Source organism: Apium graveolens, chromosome 3 (assembly GCF_009905375.1).
Source record: "Apium graveolens cultivar Ventura chromosome 3, ASM990537v1, whole genome shotgun sequence".
Lineage (NCBI taxonomy): Eukaryota > Viridiplantae > Streptophyta > Magnoliopsida > Apiales > Apiaceae > Apium > Apium graveolens.
The window spans coordinates 74472242-74499491 of NC_133649.1; the positions used below are offsets into that span (position 1 = coordinate 74472242).

Genomic DNA, 27250 nt, shown 5'->3' on the forward strand with positions numbered 1-27250 from the left:
CAAGTGTTTTTTTATTGGTTATTTAAGCTTGAATCGCACAATGTACAAATTAGGTGTTGTCTAAATGATACCTCATAGACAAGTGTTTTACCTATATTGTATACCACCTATATCAGACAATGGTCAAATTCTTAAAATAGTTGTCTTTCTTACCAAATTTAAAAACATGTTGCATAACAAAATGTTCAAATAAACCGTTGTCTGATTTATTACAGTAAAAATAGTAAACAATTTAAAAAACAATTCCAAACAATTAATTTTAAATTTTTTTAAAACTACAAATTCTAATTAAATCCACTTTCATCCAGATTAAATATTTAAATTTTATATTTCAAAATAGTTTAATTATATACTTTATAATTAACAAAAAAAATAATCACAAGTACTTCAAATTTATATTGTTAATTGTTCAATTCAAACAAGTGTTTTTCGACAAAACACGTTGTATTAATCTACCTTATACAAGTTTTTTTAAAATAAAACACTTGTAACAGTCAGACAACCATTATCGATATTTATAATCTGTTGTAAAATTTATAATTCTTCAACAATCTTAAAGAAAAAATCGTTGTAGAATTCCAACAACGGTATTTCCTAAAAAACGCTTATGTAAAGTAACTTACCACAACAAGATTCTAGAAAAAACCGTTGTTTATACTTTTACTAGTTTTTATTTTTTTTTCGGAATAATTATATGCCACCGTTTATTAATTTATACGAGTAACCAATAACTTACACCAAATTAATTTGTGTTTATTAAGATTTGAAATCACCTTTTTCATAGAATTTTGAATTCTTTTACCTATTAGTATTAGACGTTAGACGAATATTAATAGCGTCAACAGATAATCACATTGATGAGGACATAACGTGTAGATTAAGTTAAAAATGTAACTCATAATATCTATTTGTTGGTTTTGTGGACTTCGTACGGACGTTAATAGCGTTAACTTACGAATATTACTCATAATAACATAAAGCAGCACATAATCTAAATACTAACTTACAGATATAAGTCATAATAACAATATTAGGATTTAGTTGACATTATCTACGAATGTTAATAGTGCTACTTTTCAGATATAACTCGTTATAATATTATTCAGCGTATCATATGTGTGCTAACCTACAAATATACCTAATAATTACACTTCAAATTTACATTGTTAATTGTTCAATTGACACAAGTATTTTTCGAAAAAGTACGTTGTATTAATCTACCTTATACAAGTATTTTTAAAATAAAACACTTGTAACATTCAGACAACCGTTATCGATATTTATAATCTGTTGTAAAACTTATAATACTACAACAATCTTAAAGAAAAAACCGTTGTAGAATTCCAACAACGGTATTTCCGAAAAAACACTTATGTAAAGTAACTTACCACAACATGATTTTAGAAAAAACCGTTGTCTATACTTTTACTAGTTTTTAAATTTTTTTCGGAATAATTATATGCCACCGTTTATTAATTTATATGAGTAACCAATAACTTACACCAAATTAATTTTTGTTTATTAAGATTTGAAATCATCTTTTTCATAGATTTTCTGAATTCTTTTACTTATTCGGATTAGACGTTACACGAATATTAATAGCGTCAACTAGATTATCACATTGATGAGGACATAACATGTAGATTAAGTTAAAAATATAACTCGTAATATCTATTTGTTGGTTTTGTAGACTTCATACAAACGTTAATGGCGTTAACTTACGAATATTACTCATAACAACATAAAGCAGCACATAATCTATATACTAACTTACAGATATAAGTCATGGTAACGATATCCGGATTTAGTTGACATTATATACGAATGTTAATAGCGCTACTTTTCAGATATAACTCGTTATAATATTATTCGGCGTATCATATGTGTGCTAACCTACAAATATACCTAATAATTACACTTCAAATTTACATTGTTAATTGTTCAATTCAAACAAGTGTTTTTCGAAAAAGCACGTTGTATTAATCTACCTTATACAAGTATTTTTAAAATAAAACACTTGTAACATTCAGACAACCGTTATCGATATTTATAATCTGTTGTAAAATTTATAATACTACAACAATCTTAAAGAAAAAACCGTTGTAGAATTCCAACAACGGTATTTCCTAAAAACACTTATGTAAAGTAACTTACCACAACATGTTTTTAGAAAAAAACTGTTGTCTATACTTTTACTAGTTTTTAAAAAAAAATTGGAATAATTATATGCCACCGTTTATTAATTTATACGAGTAACCGATAACTTACACCAAATTAATTTGTGTTTATTAAGATTTGAAATCATTTTTTTCATAGATTTTTGAATTCTTTTACCTATTTGGATTAGACGTTACATGAATATTAATAGCGTCAACTACATTATCACATTGATGAGGACATAACATGTAGATTAAGTTAAAAATATAACTCGTAATATCTATTTGTTGGTTTTGTAGACTTCATACAGACGTTAATGGCGTTAACTTACGAATATTACTCATAATAACATATAACAAAAAATAGTTTCATACATATTAAATTGTTGTACGGATATTGATATATATTGATTTTATTCATGTAAAAAAATAATTTAAATTTTTTAAATATATCTTGTATGAAATTATAACAAAAATCTAGTAGAAGGTGTACTTTCTCAAACAAGGTTCCTTCACGATATATCGATTTACAGGATTAATTTTTTAAAATAATTTTTCGACGATCCAACCGTACGGATGTTAAGATATATCGATTTTAGTCATAAGAAAAAATTATTAAAAAATTTGAAATTCATTTTGCATGTCAGGATTAGAAAAATCTGTTAAAAGTATCCCTCACGACAACGAGACTCGTTCCCGATTTACAAGATTAATTTTTTAAAATGATTTTTGAACGATCCAACCGTACGGATGTTAAGATATATAGATTTTAGTCATAATAACAAATTATTAAAAAATTCGAAATTTATTTTGCATGTCAGGATTAGAAAAATCTGGTAAAAGTACCCCTCCCGACAACGAGACTCGTTCCTGATTTACAGGATTAATTTTTTAAAATGATTTTTCGAGGATCCAACCATACGGATATTAAGATATATCGATTTTAGTCATAAGAAAAAATTATTATAAAATTTGAAATTCATTTTGCATGTCAGGATTAGAAAAATCTGGTAAAAGTACCCCTCCCGACAACGAGACCCCTCCCGACAACGAGACTCGTTCCCGATTTACGGGATTAATTTTTAAAATGATTTTTTCGATGATCCAATCGTACGGATGTTAGGATATATCAATTTTAGTCATATGAAAAAATTATTAAAAAATTTGAAATTCATTTTGCATGTCAGGATTAGAAAAATCTGGTAAAAGTACCCCTCCCGACAAGGAGACTCGTTCCCGATTTACAGGATTAATTTTTTAAAATGATTTTTTGACGATCCAACCGTACGGATTTTAAGATATATCGATTTTAGTCATAAGAAAAAATTATTAAAAAATTTGAAATTCATTTTGCATATCAGGATTAGAAAAATCTGGTAAAGTACCTTTCCCAACAACGAGACTCGTTCACGATTTACAGGATTAATTTTTTAAAATGATTTTTCGACGATCCAGCCGTACGGATGTTAAGATATATCGATTTTAGTCATAAGAAAAAATTATTAAAAAATTTGAAATTCATTTTGCATGTCAGGATTAGAAAAATCTGGTAAAAGTACCCCTCCCGACAACGAGACTCGTTCCCGATTTACAGGATTAATTTTTTAAAATGATTTTTCGACGATCCAACTGTACGGATGTTAAGATATATCGATTTTAGTCATAATAAAAAATTATTAAAAAATTTGAAATTCATTTTGCATGTCAGGATTAGAAAAATCTGGTAAAAGTACACCTCCCGACAACGAGACTCGTTCCCGATTTACAGGATTAATTTTTTAAAATGATTTTTCGACGATCCAACCGTACGGATGTTAAGATATATCGATTTTAGTGATAAAAAAAATTATTAAAAAATTTGAAATTCATTTTGCATGTTAGGATTAGAAAAATCTGGTAAAAGTACCACTTCAGACAACGAGACTCGTTTCCGATTTACAGGATTAATTTTTAAAATGATTTTTCAACGATCCAACCGTACGAATGTTAAGATATATCAATTTTAATCATAAGAAAAAATAATTAAAAAATTTGAAATTAATTTTGCATGTCAGGATTAGAAAAATCCGGTAAAAGTACCCCTCCCGACAACGAGACTCGTTCCCGATTTACAAGATTAATTTTTCAAATGATCTTTTCGACGATCCAGCCGTACGGATGTGAGGATATATCAATTTTAGTCATATGAAAAAATTATTAAAAAAATTGAAATTCATTTTGCATATCAGGATTAGAAAAATCCGGTAAAAGTACCCCTCCCGACAACGAGACTCCTTCCCGATTTACAAGATTAATTTTTAAAATGAATTTTTTGAATATCCATCCGTACAGATGTTAAGATATATCAATTTTAGTTACATGAAAAAATTATTGAGATAATTTCCTATCAACATGGTAATTTTTTTAAATGATATTTTCGAAGATCCAACTGTATTGAGATATATCGATTGTAATCATATAAAAAATTATTCAAAAACTTTTAAATTTATCTTGTATGATTTTATAATGAAAATCGAATAGAATTACAACTCCGAAAAATAAGAATCTTTCTTGATTAAATAATTAATTTCTTAAAATCTTTCTTGGTTAAATTTTCATTTTTCACACAATTTTTGGTTTTCCCCCTTTAATTTTCATTTCCCCCTCCCTTCTAATTTTCATTCCCTCCATTACCTCTCCCCTTCCCCTTTTTTAGATCTGACCGGTTCTCTCTCCCCCTACTCTTCCATCTCTCTCCCACGACTCTTCTCTCTCCTCTTTCTACCTGTTTTGCTTAAAATCACTTGGATTAAGTGTGTATTATGATGGGTTTAGGTTTTTGAGTTTTCAAACCCTAACCATCTCAATCACCCAATCTTGTTTCTCTTTCAAGCTCAGGGCATGACTGATGAGTAGTTGTTTATCATTTGCAAGGTTAGGTTCTATGTTTGTTGTGCTTAATTTACTCCATGGGTTTCGTCTTTTGAGGCCTTGGAGAAGAAAGGGAATGAGATTTTCCCTGTCCAAGATGGTACAAGTAAAATTCTCAAGCACACTGAGAGCCTGGTTTCAATTAGAGGATCCGAACAACTAGATGAAATGCTAAAGGAGTCGAAACAAAAAATCCGCACAGAAAAGTAAGCTAGATGTTGATTAAGCTCAGTTTCTTTTGATATATGGTTACTGCTGTATGTTTTTTCTTTTGAAATGTTAGTGTTTTCTGGTTGCAAGTGCTTGAAAAATTAGGGATTGCAATGGATACTTAATGTGATTGGTCTAACGGTTGTGTCCGCAGAAAATTATTAGATTGTGCGACTGGAGAAGGATTTATGAAACACTCGGGTATAAAGTTGCCTGACACAAGATATGCTTGGTATCACATGAAAATAAACCTGGAGGAATGCGAGAAGTTGTGCTTAAAGAACTGCTCATGTACAGCATATGCGAAGGCAGACATTAGAAAAGGTGGACGTGGATGCTACCTATGGTTTAATGACCTGATCGACATTGAAGGATACTCTGAAGATGGGCCAGATATTTACATAAGAATGGTAACATCTGAATTAGGTAACTCCCTCCTCTGTATATTAAGGGTCTTCACTTTTTACTAATAATAGTGAAGTTTCTTGAAGTTTTCTTTTAACTATCTGGCTGCACAGAGAAAACAGGGGGAACCAGATTACACAGGAAAGTATGGATCATTGTAGTCTCTGTAGTACTATTTGTACTACTTGTTGTGATACTTGTGTTCTTATTAAAGAACAAAAGGCTGAAGAGAGAAGGTACAAATTTTAATTAAAATTACTTTAAAAAGTCGAAAATACATTCAAAGAATGAAATGACTTTTGGCCAGTAAAGAACTAAACTACCTTCTATATTAATCTTATTCTTTTTTGCAGAAAGGTTGAAATTCAGTTCAGAAAGTATTGCCCTAACCAAGATTGAGAGCGAAGAGTTGGAACTGCCACTAATTAGCTTTGATTTTATTGAAAAGGCGACAAATTCGTTCTCCCACAATAATAAGCTTGGAGAGGGAGGTTTTGGACCTGTCTTCAAGGTAATAATATGAAACATAAACAACATATGAAGGATTCATGTTAACTGATATTCATCCATTAGTTTTATATTACTTGGATATACAGATTATTAAGTATGAGCTGAATGCTGATAATGAATGCACAGGCCGACGAGAGTGATTGCAAAAGAATAATAGATTTAGAATACCACCTCAATGCTCTGTTTCTTTTGATATATGGTTAATGCTGTATGTTTTTTCTTTTGAAATGCTAGTGTTTTCTGGTTGCAAGTGCTAGAAAAATTAGGGATTACAACGGATACTTAATGTGATTGTGAGGCATTCTTTTTGAAGCACTCGTTATAACCAGGGAAATCAGTAGTTATAATGGGCATACACTAAATGAGTTTGTTGCCCAAAGGACTTCTGCATATGTCAGTCAACGGGATCGGCACACTGCAGAAATGACAGTGAGGGAGACTCTTGAACTTTCAGGACGGTGTCAAGGATTTGGATTCAAGCAAGGTAAGCCTAAAGAAAATGGTGTAGATTTTGAATATATATTTATCTTTTATCTGTCGATTAGTTTCATTTTGTAAATTTTAGATCATGAATCTAACCATATAGAATTTGATACGGATATGCTAATGGAACTTTTGAGAAGAGAAAAGGATCTTGGAATAGAACCTGATGATGATCTTGATACTTTCGTGAAGGTTTGTATTAGCGGTCAAAAGTTTCTTAATTAGATACTGTAGTTTCTTGTTTAAGTATATACGATTTCTCTGACACGGTGACACCACTGTATTATTTCTTCTAGTCAATTGCAATGGGAGAGACCAGAGAACAGGTCTAGTTGTGGATTACATTATGAAGGTAAGTAAGCGTGAATCATTTTATTTTATATACATGCATAGATTAACCAAGCTATCAAGAACTAGACATTGGACTCAAACTGCATTCAATCACTGACTAGACTGTTGTTTGGTTAGTGACTGAACTAATGACTTCTATGCTAACAGTTACGAGAAATTATAACAACCATTGCTAGTTTCCAGAAAATAGTTTGTAGAGCCGTGTTTAAGGGTTTTTGAAACTATTTTTAGGTAATCAGCTAGCTACAAAGCAGCTGAACTATTTATGAAAAAAGAAGCATAATTATGGATTACTTTACAAATCTATGTGCCCTGGTTTACAAATTGCCTTCTGTATATGTTTGTGGCCTCCTTTTATTTGGAAATTTTGAGAACCTAGCATGTAGTTTGTCAATTTTATTTTAAGTGAATTTTATGTGTACTTCGACTTTCTCTACAGATTGTCGGGATAGATGATTTGAAAAAGGAGGTTGACAAAAGAGGAAAAGATGAAGTTGTTACAAGCAGGACCTCCCAATCTTGACCAAGAGAAACTGCGAGGAAAGGTGGTATCTTTAGAGAGCAGGACATTGACAGTCTCTTCATGGAAGTGAGCCAGGTGACACTATGGGCATTTATTTATTTTCTATTATGTCTTGGTTTGATTTCACTTTATATTAAGAGATCCAGTTCTTTGTTTTTCTTATAATGCAGGAAGGAAAAGAATATTAACTTAAGAGTGGTTGTCGATTTATTTTGAAGATTGTTTTCTCCAGATTGGGAAATTGCCTATCACATGCTATAATGATATTGCAAGGACAACATAGCTCTTGCGGAAGACGCGAAGAGAAGCTGAAAAGGCCAAGTGAGCTCTGAGTAGCCAACATCAAATCCTTGTAGACTCTATATTTTCTTTAATTTGTAGTAGAAATCTTAGACTCATGAAGGCAGTGATATCAATATGCTTTTAGTTTTTATATAACTATGTTGTTGTGATTTTCGATCATGGATTAACTTTAGAACTTTTGTTTAGATTTGCAAAGTTAATTTCATTTGATTACTTGTTATATTTTGTGTAAGACAAGCTTTTAAGAACCAAGCTTCATTAAAATATCATGTCTTTAATACTAAAATAATGCATTCAAACACAAAACTTTGGTGTAAAATTAACTCTCACAACACTAGTAAACCATTGTCTATATAATATTAAGATATTGTATCAAAGGTATTCATGCAATACGTTTGGACAAATAAACAGTTGTATGTATCTGATCATGCCATACATTAAAATCCAAAACTGTTGTGTGTAGAAATTTATTACAAGAGTTCTACGAGCTCAATTTCATTCTTGTTGTCTATCTGAATACACAACAACGTTTATACAACAATAAGTGTTGTAGGATTGGTTTATACACAACGGTTTTCTGAGTTTGTGAGAACCCTTGAGTAATGTCGCTTGTTACGACAAAAACAAGCAAAAAACGTTGTCTTTTTTGCATGTAATACAACGGGCTTAATCCATAATCATTGTCTGTATAATCTCAGACAATGTTTTTTAGCCGTTGTCTGATCCAACTAACAGACGGCGGCTCAATAGTCAACGGAAAAATAGGGTATCAGACAACGGACATAAACCGTTGTTGAAGCTTGTTTTCCTTGTAGTGTGTTATAGTACAGGCATGTCATGCACAACATCAAGTTCACAATTTAAGACGCCTTGTTACCCTGCATCTTGTACTCATAATTTTTGAATAAAAACCTATCCATCATTAAACATCTCATCATGTTATCATGTTTTGATCGACCCAACCATGTCACTAATATATACCTATTTAAATTAAGTATAACTTATAACTTTAGATATAATGCATTGTCATTCTTTTATTAGTCATTTAACTATTGGTTAAACACAAGATATAATAGTTTAATTTATTAGTTTTTGCCATCTACTTATATGTTATAATTTGTTTTTAATATATATAGAAAATTTGTGAAAATAACTATGTTAATAATATACATATAATCATAAATAATTCAAATAAATAAATAAATATAAATTTATATATTTTTTTTTCAAATTTTAGTCAAATTTATGAAAAAAAACTCGATCCAAAATAATATCACAAAGATAAGTAACCAATATAGGATGTTAAAAATATTTTTGTAAGGACTACGAAGGTTGAAGATAATTTTATAAGCATTGAATTCCTAAGTCCATGACACAAATTGGTCGTGGCATTGGAGACGCTGTTAACGCAGAAACAACATCTTTCTAATATGACCTCCTCAAGTAATATATAAAAAAAATTAATGCAAGATAGTGTAACAATGTACCATTCACATATCATGAAAATATTGTTGCTTAAGGAACTACATTTCTACCAACTTAGTTTGTCATGATTTATAAAATAATGGTACATGAAGTAATGCAACTGATAACCTTTTCAAATTTTTGGTTTGTACAAAATTTCCATTATTGGGTACCTCGCACATACGATATTTATGTAACCATTTTTAAGTCTATTATATTAAATAGTAACAACACAAACTAGCTACTAATATACACTAAAACTAAATTAATCTGTAGATAAATTTTTTTATCATGTGCAATGTATACACCCTTAACAAAATCCTATATACCACCATAAACATTTTAACATCTAGGTGATCAAGTTATATAGTTGGTCAATGCAGGGTTTGAAATTGCACATAGTTGTATTTTAGCGAAAGTTAGTTAGGATGCTAACTTTATGCACCTCATCTCTGGCATTAATTGGGTCTTCCATTAAAACACTCTAAATTACTCAAAAATATGTTTATATTTAACTAACATAGCTTATACAACCATCATGCATGCGTATCTTTGCCTTGAATAGAATTTTTTGGCTAACATAAATTTGTCTGATAAACGAACTTCATAATGTAATTAAAAACGAAAGTAGACCGTAATTCAAGAACGCGATTGGTTTGAATCAATATAGTTCTCAAAATTTGAATCAGTAGCCTCCATGTTTAGAATTTCCCATCCACCATCCTCAACCAACTTTGTATATCAGGGGCTCGGCTAAAACTCCTAATATAACTATTCCAACCACCAGCAGAGATATACAATCTTTACCCAAACTCTTTTAGATCTACCCATGTGCACATTATTATACTTAAGAAATAACTGAAAAATATATCATTTAGAAACTGTCAGCAATGTGACTAGCTGAATAGCCTTGATAATAGATTTGATCTCATCATTTACTTACTTTAGATTGTTGAGTATTACTACTAGTTATTTTTCTCCATATTTTGAGTTTCAAATATTTTTATCAGAGCCTCATGTTCAGCCATTTGCATCTTATCTGCACGATTATCTGAGAGCAATGCCTTCAATTCAGAATGCGTTCAAGATTTACTCCTGTCCACATCAAGTTTTTTAAATAACCTAAAAATATAATTTAATTGTTGATTATTCATTTACAAGAAAGATATTAAAAACAGTTAGACAAAGTATTAGAGCAACAATCAAGTGTTTGATTGTGAAGAGACTAAAAGAATGTATAGTTGACTAATTTAAGATAGAAGCTATGCAAGCTTACTCTATGATGGCGGACTCTTCAGATTCTCCATCTTTCAGATTTCGAACACTACAACAAATCCGGCCATTTACGACGGCCAACTTACGACGGAAAAAATGTTGCGCCTAATTTACGACGGAAATATTTTTTTGTCGTAATTAGTTACGACGAAAAACATACTCTGTCGTAAATTGATTATTTTATTATTAAAACTATCATCAATTGAATAAAAAAAGGATGGAGTTAGCCACGTGGAGGAACAACGCCATTCAGCTTACGACGACAGTCTAATTCCATCGTAAGTTAATTATTTTTATTAAAAAATTAACTTGAAATTAAATAAAAAATATTTAGGCTAAGTTTACGATGAAATATTTATGACGGAAAAGATCGGATCGTCCAATTTACGACGGAAATTAGAATTTGTCGTAAGTTATTAAAGAGGGAAATTCAACTTTTTCCCCAAAATTTTGGCGATAAATTTGATTTTTCTCAAATTTTTGGGAACCGGTAATTTATGACAGATTCCGTCGTAAATTAGCACATAATTTTTGATATTTTCAATTTTTATGAAATATTATTTTATGATCCAACCATATTAATGTCAGCATTTATTTGTTTGGGTGACATTTTAGAAATTTCAAAAAAAAAAATATTTTTATAAAAATTATTTAATGTGAAACATTGGTTATATCATTAATATATATATATTGTCATCAAGACTGATTGGATTGATAAAAAATATTTTTAAAATAATCGAAACACAAATTCAGAAGTAAACACTAGTTAGTTGTATTAGTCAAACCGATGCTTGACTTTTAAAATGACTAACCAAATAAAATTATTTGGAAACGAATTTTGGTTATATCACTAATATATATATATATATATATATATATATTGACATCCATACGGTTGGATCGTTGATAAATATTTTTAAAATAATCGAAACACCAATTCAGGATTAAACACTAGTTAGCCGTACTAGTCAAACTGATGCTTGACTATTAAAATGGTAAACCAAATAAAATTATTTTGATATGAAATTTTGGTTATATCACTAATATATATATATATATATATATATATATATATATCTATTAACATCCATACAGTTGGATCGTTCATAAGTATTTTTAAAATAATCGAAACATAAATTCAGAAGTAAACACTAGTTAGTTGTACTAGTCAAACTCACGCTTGGCTGTTAAAATGACAAACCAAATAAAATTATTTTAATACGAAATTTTGGTTATATCACTAATATATATATCTATTGACATCCATACGGTTGGATCATTGATAAATATTTTTAAAATAATCGAAACACCAATTCAGGATTAAACACTACTTAGCCGTGCTAGTCAAACTGATGCTTGACTGTTAAAATGGCAAACCAAATAAAATTATTTTGATATGAAATTTTGGTTATATCACTAATATATATATATTGACATCCATTTGATTGGATCGTTCAGATGTTTTTTTTTAAATAATCGAAAAATAAATTCAGAAGTAAACACTAGTTAGCTGTACTAGTCAAACTCATGCTTCACTGTTAAAATGACAAACCAAATAAAATTATTTTGATATGAAATTTTGGTTATATCGCTAATATATATATCTATTTACATCCATACGGTTGGATCGTTGATAAATATTTTTAAAATAATCGAAACACCAATTCAGGATTAAACACTAGTTAGCCGTACTAGTCAAACTGATGCTTAACTGTTAAAATGGAAAACCTAATAAAATTATTTTGATATAAAATTTTGGTTATATCACTAATATATATATCTATTGGCATCCATATGGTTGGATCGTTCAGAAGTATTTTTAAAATAATCGAAACATAAATTCAGAAGTAAACACGAGTTAGTTGTACTAGTCAAACTCATGCTTGATTGTTAAAATGGCAAACCAAATAAAATTATTTTGATATGAAATTATAAATAAGTTTTTTGAAGAGAATAAGAAAGTTTATATTTTAGTAACATAAATAATAAGCATGAGCTGGTTGAATTTAGAAATAGACACCCCTGAACACTTAAATTCAATGTATTGGTACTATAATTACTAGCTTAAATCCCGTGCGATGCACGGATTTCCGTTAATATTTAAAGTTTTTATTTATCCCGTCATTATATAATTTTAAAAATTATTCATATAAATATATAAGAATAATAAATTTATAAAAAATAGTAGAATAATATGTGGTCGTAGTTTAGTAGGATAAATATACTATATCTAATAATTTAACAATTCAGTAGTTTAGCGGATATATAACACTATTTTTTTATTTTTTTAATAATAGGATAAACTTTGGTTATAGTTTAGTAGTTTAATAATTTAGTAATTTAGCGGATATATAACACTATTTATTATTTTTTAAATAACCAAAATTAAGAAATAATATTATAATATAGATATAAATACTACTACGAACAAATGTTGAGGTTTGTGTGTGGACACATGGCAATATTTCATTTGCCCACAGCATATCACTTGGATTGATATTTTGGAATCAATTTACAACCCTTCATTACCAACTGCCAGAGTGAGGAGCAGCTATCTAGACGGTTCTAAATGAAACATAACTCTACCCTCTCCACCACTCCCCTCAATTATTACATCCATCTCTCTCTCTCTCTCTCATTCTTCTCCCACCTCTCTCTAAAACCCCCCACTTTCTTTATCTAAAACTAACTCAGCATGTTAAACTCTGATGGACTCACACGCACAATTATCAGCACACTATAACGAGGCGGCGTCCGTGTCCGGCCGGCGAAGGACGGCCGTGTCCGGCGAATTTGCATGCTCATCATCTGTGTTTCAATTAAATTATATTCTGGGTTGTACTTTTTTACGAACCTTGTAATCTTATTGTGATTTGTCGCTACTGCAAATTGTATTAAACAGAAACGTTGTTGATGGTTAAAGTAATTGTTGTGGTGATTGCACGTATTGTCCATCTCTGTATTCCATTTACAGTTTATAAAAGATTTTCACGTTCCTGATGGTTAAATCTAGTAACTTCTGTATCTCCGGGACATTTAGTGTAATGATTAACTGTGCTTTGTTGGTCAGAAGTCAAGATTTTCCGGCGTGAACTCTTTGAATGGTTAAACTCGTTCATGATTCATAGATTTATAGTTATTTGACATGTTAAATTGCATTAAAATGATGTTTTTGTTGAGTTTGGTGCTGCCGGAAGTTGCCAAAACGATGCTCAAAGGAATCTGTATTTTCCAGATTTCGTCGTTTTTTTTAATTCTTATTTCCATTAATACGACGCTTTTTCCGTCGTAAGTTCTAAAAATACGACAATATTATCTTTCGTAAGTTCTAAACATATGACAATATTTTTCGTCGTAAGTATATTTATTATTTTATTGAACACATGGGCCCTACTTTCTAACTTGCGACGCAATTTTATCTTGTGACAAAAAAACGAACTTACTACTCGACCAAAAATGACGATTTTTTTCCGTCATAAATGGCTCAATTACGACGATTTCAGTTCAAAAAACCGTCGTAAATGGATAGATTTGTTGCAGTGGAACCTGCTTAAGAATTTTCTTCTTCACATTCTTCAGTTTCTCTAGTTCTTCTAGAACCAAAGTAATTTCCTAAAAACCATGTATAATAGCTTTATAACAGAAAATCTCAAAACCAAGAAAACAATATTAACAATATAGAAGATTTAAAACTTCTATGTTGTTAATATCAAAACTTTTATGACCCGAGTTTCGAGTTTGATTTAAGGTTCGGTTGAAACTGAGCTCGTGCTCGATCCCGAACATTTTTAATAGAGTTCATACTCGAACCCGAATATTTTTAATCGAGTTCAAGACTGGTAGTTTTCAACCGGGCTCGGCTCGATTATACTCTTGGTTGTTGTACACAAGTATAAAGTTAGTATATGGAAGTGAGTTAAATACCCAAGTCTCGATAATTAATAAATTAATATTACACAGTAATATATTATCAACAAATTAATATGGTAATATAATATCAATAAGTTATTTATTTAATGTATATAAATTCTTTATAATATGGTAATATACTTTTCCATATTTATTTAAATACGGGGACAAAATAGTAATTACAAATTAAATGTTTCCAAAGAAAAACTTGAGTCTATCAATATTTTTAAGACCCGAGTTTCGAGTTTGAGATTTAAGGTTTGGTTGAACTCGAGTTCGTGCTCGAACCTGAACATTTTTAATCGAGTTCGAGTGTCACAGTTTTCGACTAACTCGACTTGATTATACCCTTGACTGTTACACTAGTATAAAATTGGTATATCAAAGTGAGTTAATTACCCGAGTCTCGATAATAATTAATATATTATTATATGGTAAGATATTATCAACAGTTAATATGGTTATATATTGTCAACAAGTTAATTATTTAATTTATAAAGTTTTTTATAAATTAAAAAAATTATAATACCGCTCTTGCACATGAGTATAAAGTTATTATTTGCTAATAAGCTAATTAACCAAGTCTTAGAATAATATTAAATTATTGTATAAATTTAGTTACCCAAAATGAAGAAACAAGTATGTAGCTCAATGCTTATGTTATCAAAATATAATGAAATGGGAATTTAACTCATTTGATTGGGGTCATATGTTTGCACACATGTGTCATGGGTTCAATAGCGTAATACAGTAAAATGAGCAAATCCACACTTTAGTTGCAACTTTGAGCTATATTGTTGAAATATGGTTTCAGTTTGTTTTTTACATTATATTAGTAAATAGATTTTGGTATCGAAATCTACAACAAAAATTTCCACCTGAACTAAAGATTTCACATGACAGATAATTGATATATATATATATACATTTATAAATCAACAGTAGTCTTTTAAATAGTTTGACAATACTTTGGGGCACAGCTCATTATACTCCTGCTGTGACTTAGCAAGTTTGTCTCTGAGTTCTTGTTCCTGTAAAAAAAAGGAGGTATGTAAGTTTTACTCAAAAGTTATGTATATTTAACAAGGAAATTGAATTAGTGGCATCTATCTCTACTAATTGATTTTTCTGTTTTTTCTAGCATGCTAAGAAATATATATACCCTTAGAATAAGAGCTTCCTCACTTTTCTGATAGTCAAGTAACCTACATAGGATAAATAAGGAGATTAAAAGTTTAGCAGATTAAGAAATATCATCTAAAGAAGAACAAAATTTCAAAAATCTATTAAATTTGATATACAAATCAAGTAAAACTTACAAATTGTAATTTATATCTGAATTTAAACACACGTTTATGCGACATGTGACCAGATAACCGACTAATATTTGGGCATCATATTTTCGTATATGATGCCCAAATATTAGCATCTAAGCTGTGATCACAGTGACAATATATTCACTTTTAAGACAACATGAGTTGAATACAGAATATATATCCATTTCAACATATTGAACTAGCATTCACTATTGCAGTAGTCACTGCATTTGGCATCTAAAAAAACAAATTCCAAGGATGACGCGGAACAATCGGTTAACATGGTTAACATAATTAACGTTGCAGAACTTTATATGTCTACTCTAATTAGTGGAGGAGGTTAAATTAGTAGTGGGGAAGATTTTTCATGTAACTCCACTTTGCTTTTCATTTTAGTCAATGCAGTTCATGATTTTCACATTGTTGTATATATATATCTACAACATAATAAGTTACTAAGCCCTCTATTTAATACAATATAGCTAAGTTAATAATTTATCGATGTACTAATCTTCAAATACAATTGATCAATTCAACTTATTCAGATATTCCAATCATTTGTTTCACCTACCGAGATTTGAGCCTTCGATTTTCTTCCCACAAATAAGTCTCTTTATTTTGCGTTTGAAGTCCATTGTTAGAAGGCTGTAGCATATAAGCCCATGATAAGTTGGAATTTCCAAAGCAGGATAGCACAATATATGTATTTGAACTTGGAAAAAGATACTTGAAAGAAGAAAATCATAAAATTATATCCTATATCATCTGCAATATTTTTCTATAGATAAATTTAAGAAAGCTTTATAAAGATTTCATTGACGCTTTTTTCACTAGAAAATAAGTTGATGATAGAACGTAAACATATTTAAAAGTATTACACGACTTTTAAAGAGGTTATTTATAGTTATATATTATTGGATCTTATTATCAGTTTATATTATATATGCTCTTTGTTGGTGATATAGCATAATATAAATAATTCAATAAAATACACATATTTCATAAGTATTCAAGTTTTAGAGAGTACAAATTTGTCTTACCGTCTCTTCCCTTAAAAAAGAAACATTCATCATGTTTGGGGGAGAATCACGCACACCGGAGATAACATGTCGAGGTTGATCTTCTAATTGGTTGCTAATTTTTTTATTCCATCCAAAAGAGTCAACCTCTTCAACCTAATGTGAAAATAACCATTAGCAAAATAGTCTCTCAAGAATGAATACCACCAATGTTAAAAGCGTTAATTAAAGATATCAAACCTTTCCGGAGTCAATAGCTCTCAACGGTAATATAACAGCTTGACGAATATTAATTATAATATACTCCTCGTTACTGTTCTTTATTACTTGACATCCCATGTCATGCTGTGTATCTATTCTCCTTTTCATTGACAAAAGAAATATAATAAACTATAAATAAATTATAAAAAAGCAAAAATATAGAAAAAAATATTATATTTATAATCGCGTACCTGCAAATAAAATAAGATTCCCCTTTGTAAAGCAAATAATTGAAGGAGAAAAGAAATGAAAAATAAGTCAGGCTTCTAATATTATTTATTGTTTCTATAATTAAGCATGCAGGTATTACCCATTTTTACTGTATAATAAAAAATAAAGAGATAGTGAATTTAAGCATAAATACAATTATTCAATTACTTACCACCTGTAGATCCAGGAAAACCTTCTACTAGAATGTAATCTATGGTGGCATATGTATTTGTCTTTTGGAATTTTGCAGAAGCTCCTTTCCAAATTTTGATCTTCTGCCCTGATTGCCACAATTTTCCTTTCCTGCTTACTTTTTTGCAAACCCTTACAACTACATATATACATAGTAGAGAAATTGCTATAGTTAAAAAAGTATTGGTTAAATTATAGTAAGAAGTAGCCATAAATATTAACCAGAAAAAGAACATGAATCTTGGTAAATTAAATAATAAAATAATTATCTTGCATGCACCCTCACCATGGGGAGTAATACCAAGTAACCATTTATTTGAAGGATTAACATTGGCCATTACAGTTTCTTGGTCGTTGCAGACAACTTCCTCGTCAAACTTGGTATGCATGTTCAAGATCCAGTCTTTATACAGCCTCTCCAGTTGGGGAAGTGACCATATATTTTCTTCTTTAAGAATTTGGACATGTAGCCCTGTAAGTCCATGAGAAAAGATAAGAAAAGCTTTATTGCATTAATTAAGATAGGTAAAAGATGAGACGGGATGTACAATTGGTTGATTGTTTCAACACTAATACCTTGGTGGTCACGAGGCAGTTGAGCACCAAAGCTCTTCAAGGCATTCGTGTACGGATCTTCATGCATCAAGTCAGTCTAGAAAACAAAATCACTTAAGATTACATTAAAATATAAAAACAATTATCTACCAAATTGCCGTATACAAATTTTTATGTCAAATGTACTACATAATTAGTAGCAAACATGGCTGTACGGTGTACCTATTTAATTACATACCTTGCATTGTGTTGGGAAAAAACCACCATCTGTCTCTGCAATCAGAATTGGGGTAATTTAAAACCAGCTCTCTTTTTGTTGTTATAATTTGTTTTATGTAAGCAGGACCTTAGAGTTATAATTAAAGTTTACCTATAATATGACTAAAGTTAAAACTAAAGTTACTGAACATTACATAGTTTGTACACCCTCGTGTGTATATGTAAAACTATCCATATCCAAACTCTAAGGTTCTACACTGATATTTTAATTATGTATATAAATATTATATGTTTTCTTACCGATGAAGCATTTAACTCTAGAGTAGCATCTTTTTAATCTATATGCTTCATCACCAGTATTGAGCTTGGGCTCCATAAATGGAAGTAGTGCCTGAGTTGAGTTATGATGGAGCAAACTGTTCGGTCATCATATATAAAACAAATTTAAAAATGATCAAATATAGGAAGGTATAGCTTACCCAACAAGCATTTGGAAGTAAACGCCCAAGCCGCCTCACAGATACACAACTAAAGCCTTCAATACCATATCCACTCACATCCAGCTCTTTAATAATCCTATCAGTATTTTCTTCCCCCTTCGTAAATAATAAATACACATGCTGGATTTATAAAATAATATAAAATAAATATATACATATGTACGATGTCTCATTTAATCAAAAAGAGGTAGCAAAAGTCTTTTGCACAAGTTCTCTATGTATGCATTTTGAGTAAAGTGATATAGGGTTGTCAATGGATGGGATTTGTATTGTATCGGTCTTGATTCATATCGTGATCAATTTAATTTTACCTAATTCAGATTCGGATCGGATATTAATCAGATTTCTTATAGGCCGATCCATATTCGGATCTGTTAGGATCGCTGGTAATGGATTAGAGTCCAAGTAGTTTATAATTTTAAAAAAAAATTATATAAAAAATACCATGTATCAATTTAAACATGTATTATAATAATTGAATTATAAATACAAATATATTAACAAGAATCATGATAACAAACATGACTAATAAAGCAAAAGTTCCGCAGAGATTAAAACTTAATAAGGCGACTTCAACTTATATACAAGCACTTTGTAAATCTTGTTTACAACAAGCAACGTGGGTGCCAATCTAATTCAATGTAATACCTCTCTCATAAACTTTAATACTTGAAAGTTAACACCTAAACAAGTTGTACAAGTGATAATCAAAAAATTAAGATACATATAATATGTTATATATATATAATATATTATATTATATGTGAATAATATTATATATATAAAAAATAAAAAGTCGGATGAGATCGTTAACCGATCGGATCGTTCTAAATACATATATGTGTTACTTACGGATCGGATCATTATCGGATCAGATTTTTTTCGGACCGGATTTTATTTTTAATGATCCATATCCACTCTTTAATAAAATTTCAAATATTATTCTAATAGTCAAATGAATAATCTTTAATTGTTCTTTTAACAGTAGGTTAATAAATATTGATGATAAGCAATTTAAAATGAGATAACTTACTATATAAACATGAGATACAACTAAACACTAGGATTTCATAAGTATATACATATCTACCTGGATTATTGGAAAGTATACAAATGTCATTCTTGCATTTCCTTTCCTAGATGTGCATGATGGTGATCCTGAACAACCAACATTCTTAATTACTAAATGTCATATTTGCACTTGCTAGCAATTACAATATTTTAATTTCTAAGAAACCTATTAAGACTGTAGCCTACACTTGAACACAAGAAATACTTACCAGCAACTTCTGGAATGGATGATAAGCAAAGCTGCAATTTGAATTCTGGGCCACTGCAGGCGTGCAAGTTAGTGATGGAAACCTTTCCACCATCTATATAAGCTAAATTTTGGCCATTCACCTGGAGAACAATAAGGAATTATAATCCAATAAATGCTAAATGGTTTCAAAAGATTTAAATTATAAATCTCCAACAAATATAATGTTAAAATGTTGCAATAAGATTAATAGGTTTGTACCTGAAACTCAACTGGCTTGACCCTAAGAGCACATGTTTTATCAATCTGTCCAGTGGTAACTCAACATATGTAAGCATAAAAAGCTAGGTAGATCTACTAGCTCTTTATTATTTTTTCTGAATAAATATGTATAGTAGCAAGAAAGTAACCTGGATGTAAGGGAAATAGATATCCTTAAGTCTGCACAGGAGTTTATGTAACCCTACACCTCCCATATGAAGATCAAAAATTTGCACCTGTCAGTTTAGTGTTAGTATGGAGGAGATATTTGGAGGTGCTTATTTACATATATACGCAAACTGCAGCAGTTACCTTTGTAAATCTTCCCCTGAATGATTCTATCAGATCCTCTTCTGAGGTGCTTGGCATTCCACCGTCAGTCTAAATTTTTTATGGAAGTCAATTGAAGTTGAGAGTGTGTAACTAGCTAGAAAAAACATAAAATTAAACATCATAAAGATTAAATTCATAAATCGGGTGATATTACCATCTTTATCAGAGCTCCACTTGAATCTTGTAGGGAGCCATCACTTTCGATATCAATGATACATATTTCCCCAGAGGCCTTTGTGTTTGAGCATATTCTGGCACGCCTAATTAGAAGCAGATAGGTAACAGACAAATTTTAAAACCTAATCAAGATTTTCGTGTCGAATTTAGTCTTTTTTTCTTGCAGTGTCAATATATAGAATTTTGTTGCCGAAATATACAGATATGACAATAGGCACAAAGAGCAATAAACTGAATTTCCAGTTGCTTACCTCCCTAAATGCATAGAGGAAACAGCTACTCCATATCCAAACTTGCCAAATAAAGGCTGCACTTATCAAAGAAATTGTCAATACACCCGAAATGTTATTAAAATGAAAATATAAAAAATGAATAGCTGACCGTCAAGTACAGATCACTGTCCCCTACTGATTGTTGGTTAAGTTCCTGCTCTCGAGAGGCACTTAGGCCCCTGAAATTAGTAGAAGATAAAAAATTAGGTATCAAAAGAGTACGACATATAGAACATTCTGCAGTCAATGTTAACCAGAAATCCCTTGAAAGGTACATGTGCAACTGCTATACTATAAATAAAATTATAGACCAAACCTTTTGCATGTGTCCACTCAGATATTATACGAAATAGAAACATTTGCATATATATATATATACACATATCAACATCTTACCACTGCACAATAGAGGTCTCCTGGCTAGAATCTATGCTGGTTCCATTGTGAAAAATAGAGATAATTTCTTTGTTGATGTCAATACTGCAAATAAAATTTAGGTCACCATGGAGTATAATATATGTTTAGGTGATATTTAAACCACTTAAACCTATCAAATCTCGGTTCACTTAAACTACCATTGAAATGCAAACTATATATAATAGATCTTCAAAAAATTTGAATAAGCAAGTTAAAAATTGATGAAAACAAACAATTAGGTGTTTAATTAGTACTCCTTCGTCACCTCAATTATGTCCAACACATGTTTTAAGGTGCATATAACATATAGTTCTATAACTTAAAAAAATATATATGAAACTATTTAAAGAAATGAGGGGTGCAGAGGGATTTAAAAGATACACATATGCTACTTTTTTTTTTAACAATGATATGACCTAATCACCTCTTTAGATTGATTGAGTCTTATGTAGCTAATCATTGAGATACAATAGAGGCACAAGATCAAAATATATAAACAATCACATCAAAGGGTTTTCCATACCTAATTTGTCTGAAGTTATTGTGATCTGACCATGAAGCTTGCAATGAATTATCCTGACATGTTAAAAGTTTACAAATGATTAATTATAGATTAGATTATTATAAAAAAAATTAAAAGTTTATAAATGATTAATCATAAATTAGATTGTAATAACAAAATATCACCCCAAGTATTTAGATCTAGAGATTCATACTTACAATCAAATCGGCGAGAGCGGCTTCAAAATTGTATTTTTGCTTTATTTGCTCAAATTTTGATAATTGTTTTGTCCTTTTAGGACATTTGGCCTCACTACCCTCCTCCCTATGCATCCTTTTCAAGTTAGATGAGGTGGACTCCATTTCGATCCTGAGAATTATAGGGAATTAGTGCATACATATTAATTAGCATATAAACACACACATATATATACACACACAAATTATAACAAAAATCAAACTTAACCATTACTGATTATAATTACACAAATTACCAATCTATATAGCACAAAATATAACCAATTAATTATGAACATTTTTCGCAATATACTGGATCTATATGTTTCCCAGATCTACTTGTAAAGGGATGAGATAGAAGGATTAAGTGGGGTCTTTGCTTACAATAAGGATGTTTTCCTTAACAATGGTGGTGGTTGCTATTAAAATTGTTGATATAGGGAAAAAAAATCAAACTTAACTATCACGATCTTTATATTTACACAAATTACTAATCCATGTAATGCAAAATTAAAAAAATAGTAATTACCAATTATTATTGAAATTAATAAATCTACTTGTTTTTAGGGAATTTACTTGTGATAGAGTTTCTGGATACTTGTGAAAGAACTATAAAGAAAGGGGGTTTCTTAAATTGAAGTCACCTTGTTATTAGAAGTTTGATTGAAGGTGCTATGTAATCAAAGATAAAAACATACTCTCATGTATATATCTAAGGACTTGTTTGTTTACCAAATCTACCTATTTTTTATCACATGTATTTGTTAGAGCAGATCTACATGTGATAGAGTAAATTTACCTGAAAATATACAGCTGTATGTTTGTGCCAAGAGAGATGAAATTGATTAGATTGCTTCACAATGTAAATAAGGAGGTGGTTGTGATGAAAAAGGCCTATGTGCCAAGAGAGATGAAATTGATTAGATTGCTTCACAATGTAAATAACGAGGTGGTTGTGATGAAAAAGGCCTATAGAAGATAGGAGATAAGAGAGGTAGGTGGTAGAGATTTTTGTTTGAAACTAAGATTGATGATAAAAATAAAGATATAAATATGGATATTAATGTAAATTGTGAGTGTGTGGATATGAACATGAATGTGCTCAATGTGTGTCTGTCTCAATATGTGTGTGTGAGTGTGTGTTGATATTAAGTTACTTTTTGGACATGAGTTGGTACTTTTAAGATTCTCTTCATATTATTAATAAATATTCTCCTTTTTTCTTCTATTATTTATTAATTATAATAGAATGATACACCTTATTTTATGAATATGTATACATTTGGCTAGTTGTTTATATGTAGTTGATTAACAAAAAGCATGATTCCTATAAACATTTGAAAAATATTACTTTTATTTTGAAATCATAGTTTGAATATTGCCTACAACATAAAATAATTTAATTTTAATATTAATAACTTTAAAGATACAAATAAAAATATATGGTTCAAATCTTATCAAACCAATAACATATTCTATTTTATTATCTTCCACAATTTATTTCATTCTAGTAGAAACTCCGTATTAAAAAATAAGTTAAAACTTGATAAATATTAAAGTAATCTATGAGATACTAGCTAGTAATAATATAAAATAAAAGGTTAATTGGGTAAAGAAAATTTAAAGTTAAATTTATAAAAGATTTATTTAGATTTTAAATGAAGCCTATATTAATTTTGAGGTGTGCAGACTTAACTTTCACATGAGACCTTGAATCCTTACCAGCTACCAGTGCTACATCTTCAATGATAACATTTCCAGAAATCAATTTGCCATATCCCATTGTGAAACCTTTGCTATTGTCTCCAAAAGTCACTAATGGGCAAAGTGTGATAGGAGGGCCATATCACGTGTCATATGTCTTGAGAATCCACTGTATATGATCCATATGACTTTCTTTCCTTTGCCCTGTCATATGTTTGATTGCATTTATTAACGTGACTTTCTTTCGATGTTCGATTTTTTCGTGACAAGGGAAGAATAGATAAAATAGGACTCATGTACTATACCAATAGACATCGAACATTCAACATTCATATAATGTTCTCAGGACACCCTTATCTTCTAATAGATACAAAATATACTTTTCATCATTATTTAATAAGTCAAATATTTTCATCTTATTTTCCTGACTTATATTCAAATCAAATTGATATGGCTTATACAATACTAATTAAAATTACATTCACGTCAAACTCATCAAAAATTAAAGCATTAGTTTTGAAAATTGGAGAACTCAACTTATATATTCTCTGAGTTAAGTTTTGATGTTGCAAAATATCTACTAATTAATAATCATCGAAATACGATTTTGATGCACCTTTAACATGATGTTTTTCATCGTTCCTATCTTTATAAACATCATCAAGACTCTTCTTGGGTGATCTTTGCCATCCTCGTTCTTGTCTGTTTGTTTAAGTACATCAAATTCATCACACTATGTAGTGCAATATTTAGAACCTACTATATCACACCTTTCTCCAACTATCTCTACACTTTTTAAATCTTTCAAAGAAATTTCCGCATTTACATAATCGAGCACTTCCTTGTCACCCACTTTCAATAAATTATCCAATTTTGGTTAAGGACATTCACGAACATATTATTCACATGATCAAGTGTTAGGTAATAAATACAACACGGGGGGTGAATGTGTTTTGGATTATTTTTAAGCTTTTTGAGCTGTTATGGATGTGGTGAACAAAGTAATCTACCTTGTAGAGATAAAGTGTTTTAAGAGAAATAATGAAACATGCACATGAACACACTATCTTCAAAACTCACTTAATTTTATATTAAAATCAAGTATGTATTGCTACAAATTTCTGGGTTCTTTATTGATAAAGAACTCAGCTTCTTTCTCGAGAGAGTTACAAGATTTTCTAGATCTATTTGTTACAACTAAAACAAAGCATCCAGTGTTCACTTTATAGAACAGTAAACACAAGTTTTACACAGCATGTGATAGCATGTACTAAACCCTACTTTAAGTTAACTAAAACTTTCTATTTCTGGCTTAGTGTATCTTTGCAAATCGTGCATGTCTGTGACTTTACTTTGTCAGTTAATCTTGGCCTTTGATCTTGTACTCTTCAAGCTGCTTTTTGTAGACTTTTCAAATCAGTGATTGATTTGTTTGTTGATTAATAATCTTGGATCTTTAACTGGTTTGCATTTTTTACTTGAGTTTTATATCGAGATCTCCAGTTTGTTATATAGAGAACTCGACATCTCGATGAGTATAATGGCTTATCGAGATCTCTTTTTATTTTATAGTTATTTTGACTTATCAAAGTCTCTGAGTTTTCTATAAGATAATTTAGCTTATCGAGATCTCTGAATTTCTACGTGTAGAAAAGACTTGTCGATATCTCTGAATTCTCTATAGGCATATTGACTTATCAATATCTCTGAGATCTCTAATGAGAGTTTGCCTTGTCGATATCTCCAATCTTTACATCTAAAATTTGACTTTGAGATCTCTGAGACTTCTCTATAAGCTATTTTTGACTTGTCGATAAGTCATTCTAGAGTTCTCGAATGACTTCTCTATATGACTTGATCCATGACTTGTAGATTTCTTGACTTAGAATATTTTTCTTAACACGGATTTATTCAACTCCAAGCTTCTTCATACTTTCTCTGAGGCATGATCTTCATAATTTTCTTTCAGAGTTTATTCTTAGGCTTAATACTATTTACAGAAAATTACTCCAGTCTAATATATTGACATTTTTACAGACTCAAGTAATATAATACAAAATGCAAACTTAGATTATCATACAACTTACTTAGGGTTATCAATTTGACTTAGTCTTGTTATAGTACAGGCATTTCTTGCACAACAAACTCCCCCAATTTGTGAGAAGATTGCTTATTACAAATCCATGCCTGGTAACAAGACTAACCTCAAGCTATAATGAATAATAAAACTTTACATAAAAATTGACAGAAGTATAACTTTTATACATTGAATGATTTCTTGAGTTTGATAGATACATTCATTAGTCAAATTTCTTATCTCCTGTTTCTTCTCTAATGAGGTTCTTTAACTTTACAAGTACTTCCAGTTCCTTTATGATTGTTGTCCCTCTTAGAGCTTCTACAAGTTTCAGTTTATCAGCTAATGGATAACTGTCCAAGTAACCAGTCCTAATTCTTGAGAATCTGCCAATCTTGATGTTTAGAAATTATCCATCCTTGGTTATTCTGCTCATCCCCTTTGCCTTGAGATATTCAGATCTTTGTATATACATTTCTATATCCTCAATATACTTTCTTTTCCACTCCTCACTTTCAGCCTTATATCTTGCTCTTCTTTCCTCCCTTTCTACCAACCATTAAACTAAAATAGATCTCCATGCCTTTATTGCAGTATCCTTGTCCTTCAGTAAGCTTATCACCCTTTTGATCTCTGTGGGTGAAAATGTGTCCATTAATTTTTTGCCAAGAAATGTGAAGGTTTCATCCTGATAGTAGATTCTTTCTTCCCTTAGTGTTACAACCCAAACTCTGACCATTTCTTCAGCTAATTCTTGAAAGTAGTCTTCATTTGAGATGCACTAGTTCAGAGATAGGAAATTATTTTGATTGAAACAGTTCCAGATGGCCCCCTCAGTTACTTGCAGTTCTTTGATTTTCTCCCAACAGATTTGTAATGAATTTTGGTTGGTGGCTTAACAGAAGGTAGGTTTGAAGATTTTCTTTAGAGATGTTTGGCATGAGGTGATTAGTATTTTCAGTAAGGTGTTAGCGCTTTGTTTGTACAAGAATTCAGGCTTTGTGGTTTGAGGTGGTTTAATATTTGATTTTGTTGGCTTAGAGGGTTGAGCTTGGTTGATTTGGATTGGTAGGGATTGCTTTTGTGGTTCTGAGGTGTCTTCCTTCTTCTTCCTTCTTCTCTCCTCCCCTCTCTTCTTTTTTTCTCCCTTTTTCTCATCTTTCTTCTTTTCTTTGCTACCAGTTGCCCTAGAAGTTTGACTTGAATTTGAGCCAGAAGGTGGTTGATCATCTTGCTTCTGCT

General features: G+C 30.3%; 1 protein-coding gene across 1 annotated transcript; it reads right to left on the reverse strand.

Moving 5' to 3' along the window:
- Positions 1-14094: 14094 nt before the first annotated feature.
- Positions 14095-20666, reverse strand: LOC141714341 (structural maintenance of chromosomes flexible hinge domain-containing protein GMI1-like). Its single transcript, XM_074517865.1, has 18 exons — positions 20603-20666; positions 20440-20526; positions 20291-20335; positions 20052-20172; positions 19862-19929; positions 18751-18867; positions 18572-18662; positions 18291-18325; positions 18074-18149; positions 17784-17969; positions 17478-17636; positions 17287-17308; positions 17075-17195; positions 16856-16990; positions 16387-16460; positions 15662-15704; positions 15468-15530; positions 14095-14202 (listed from the first exon to the last, which is right to left on the reverse strand). The coding sequence occupies exons 1-18, from the start codon at positions 20657-20659 to the stop codon at positions 14095-14097; spliced, it is 1608 nt and encodes a 535-aa protein (XP_074373966.1). The 5' UTR covers positions 20660-20666.
- Between the last annotated feature and the right edge of the window lie 6584 nt (positions 20667-27250).

What these genes read in the sequence shown, in the direction of transcription:
- LOC141714341 (XM_074517865.1), bottom strand. Translation starts at nt 20,659, where the DNA reads ATGCCAAGCACCTCAGAAGAGGATCTGATAGAATCATTCAGGGGAAGA. An exon ending in TATACTTTCCAATAATCCAG is followed by an intron (nt 18,868 to 19,861) that starts GTAGATATGTAT and finishes TTATTTACGAAG; the next exon opens with GGGGAAGAAAATACTGATAG. An exon ending in GAGCTATTGACTCCGGAAAG is followed by an intron (nt 16,991 to 17,074) that starts GTTTGATATCTT and finishes TTTTCACATTAG; the next exon opens with GTTGAAGAGGTTGACTCTTT.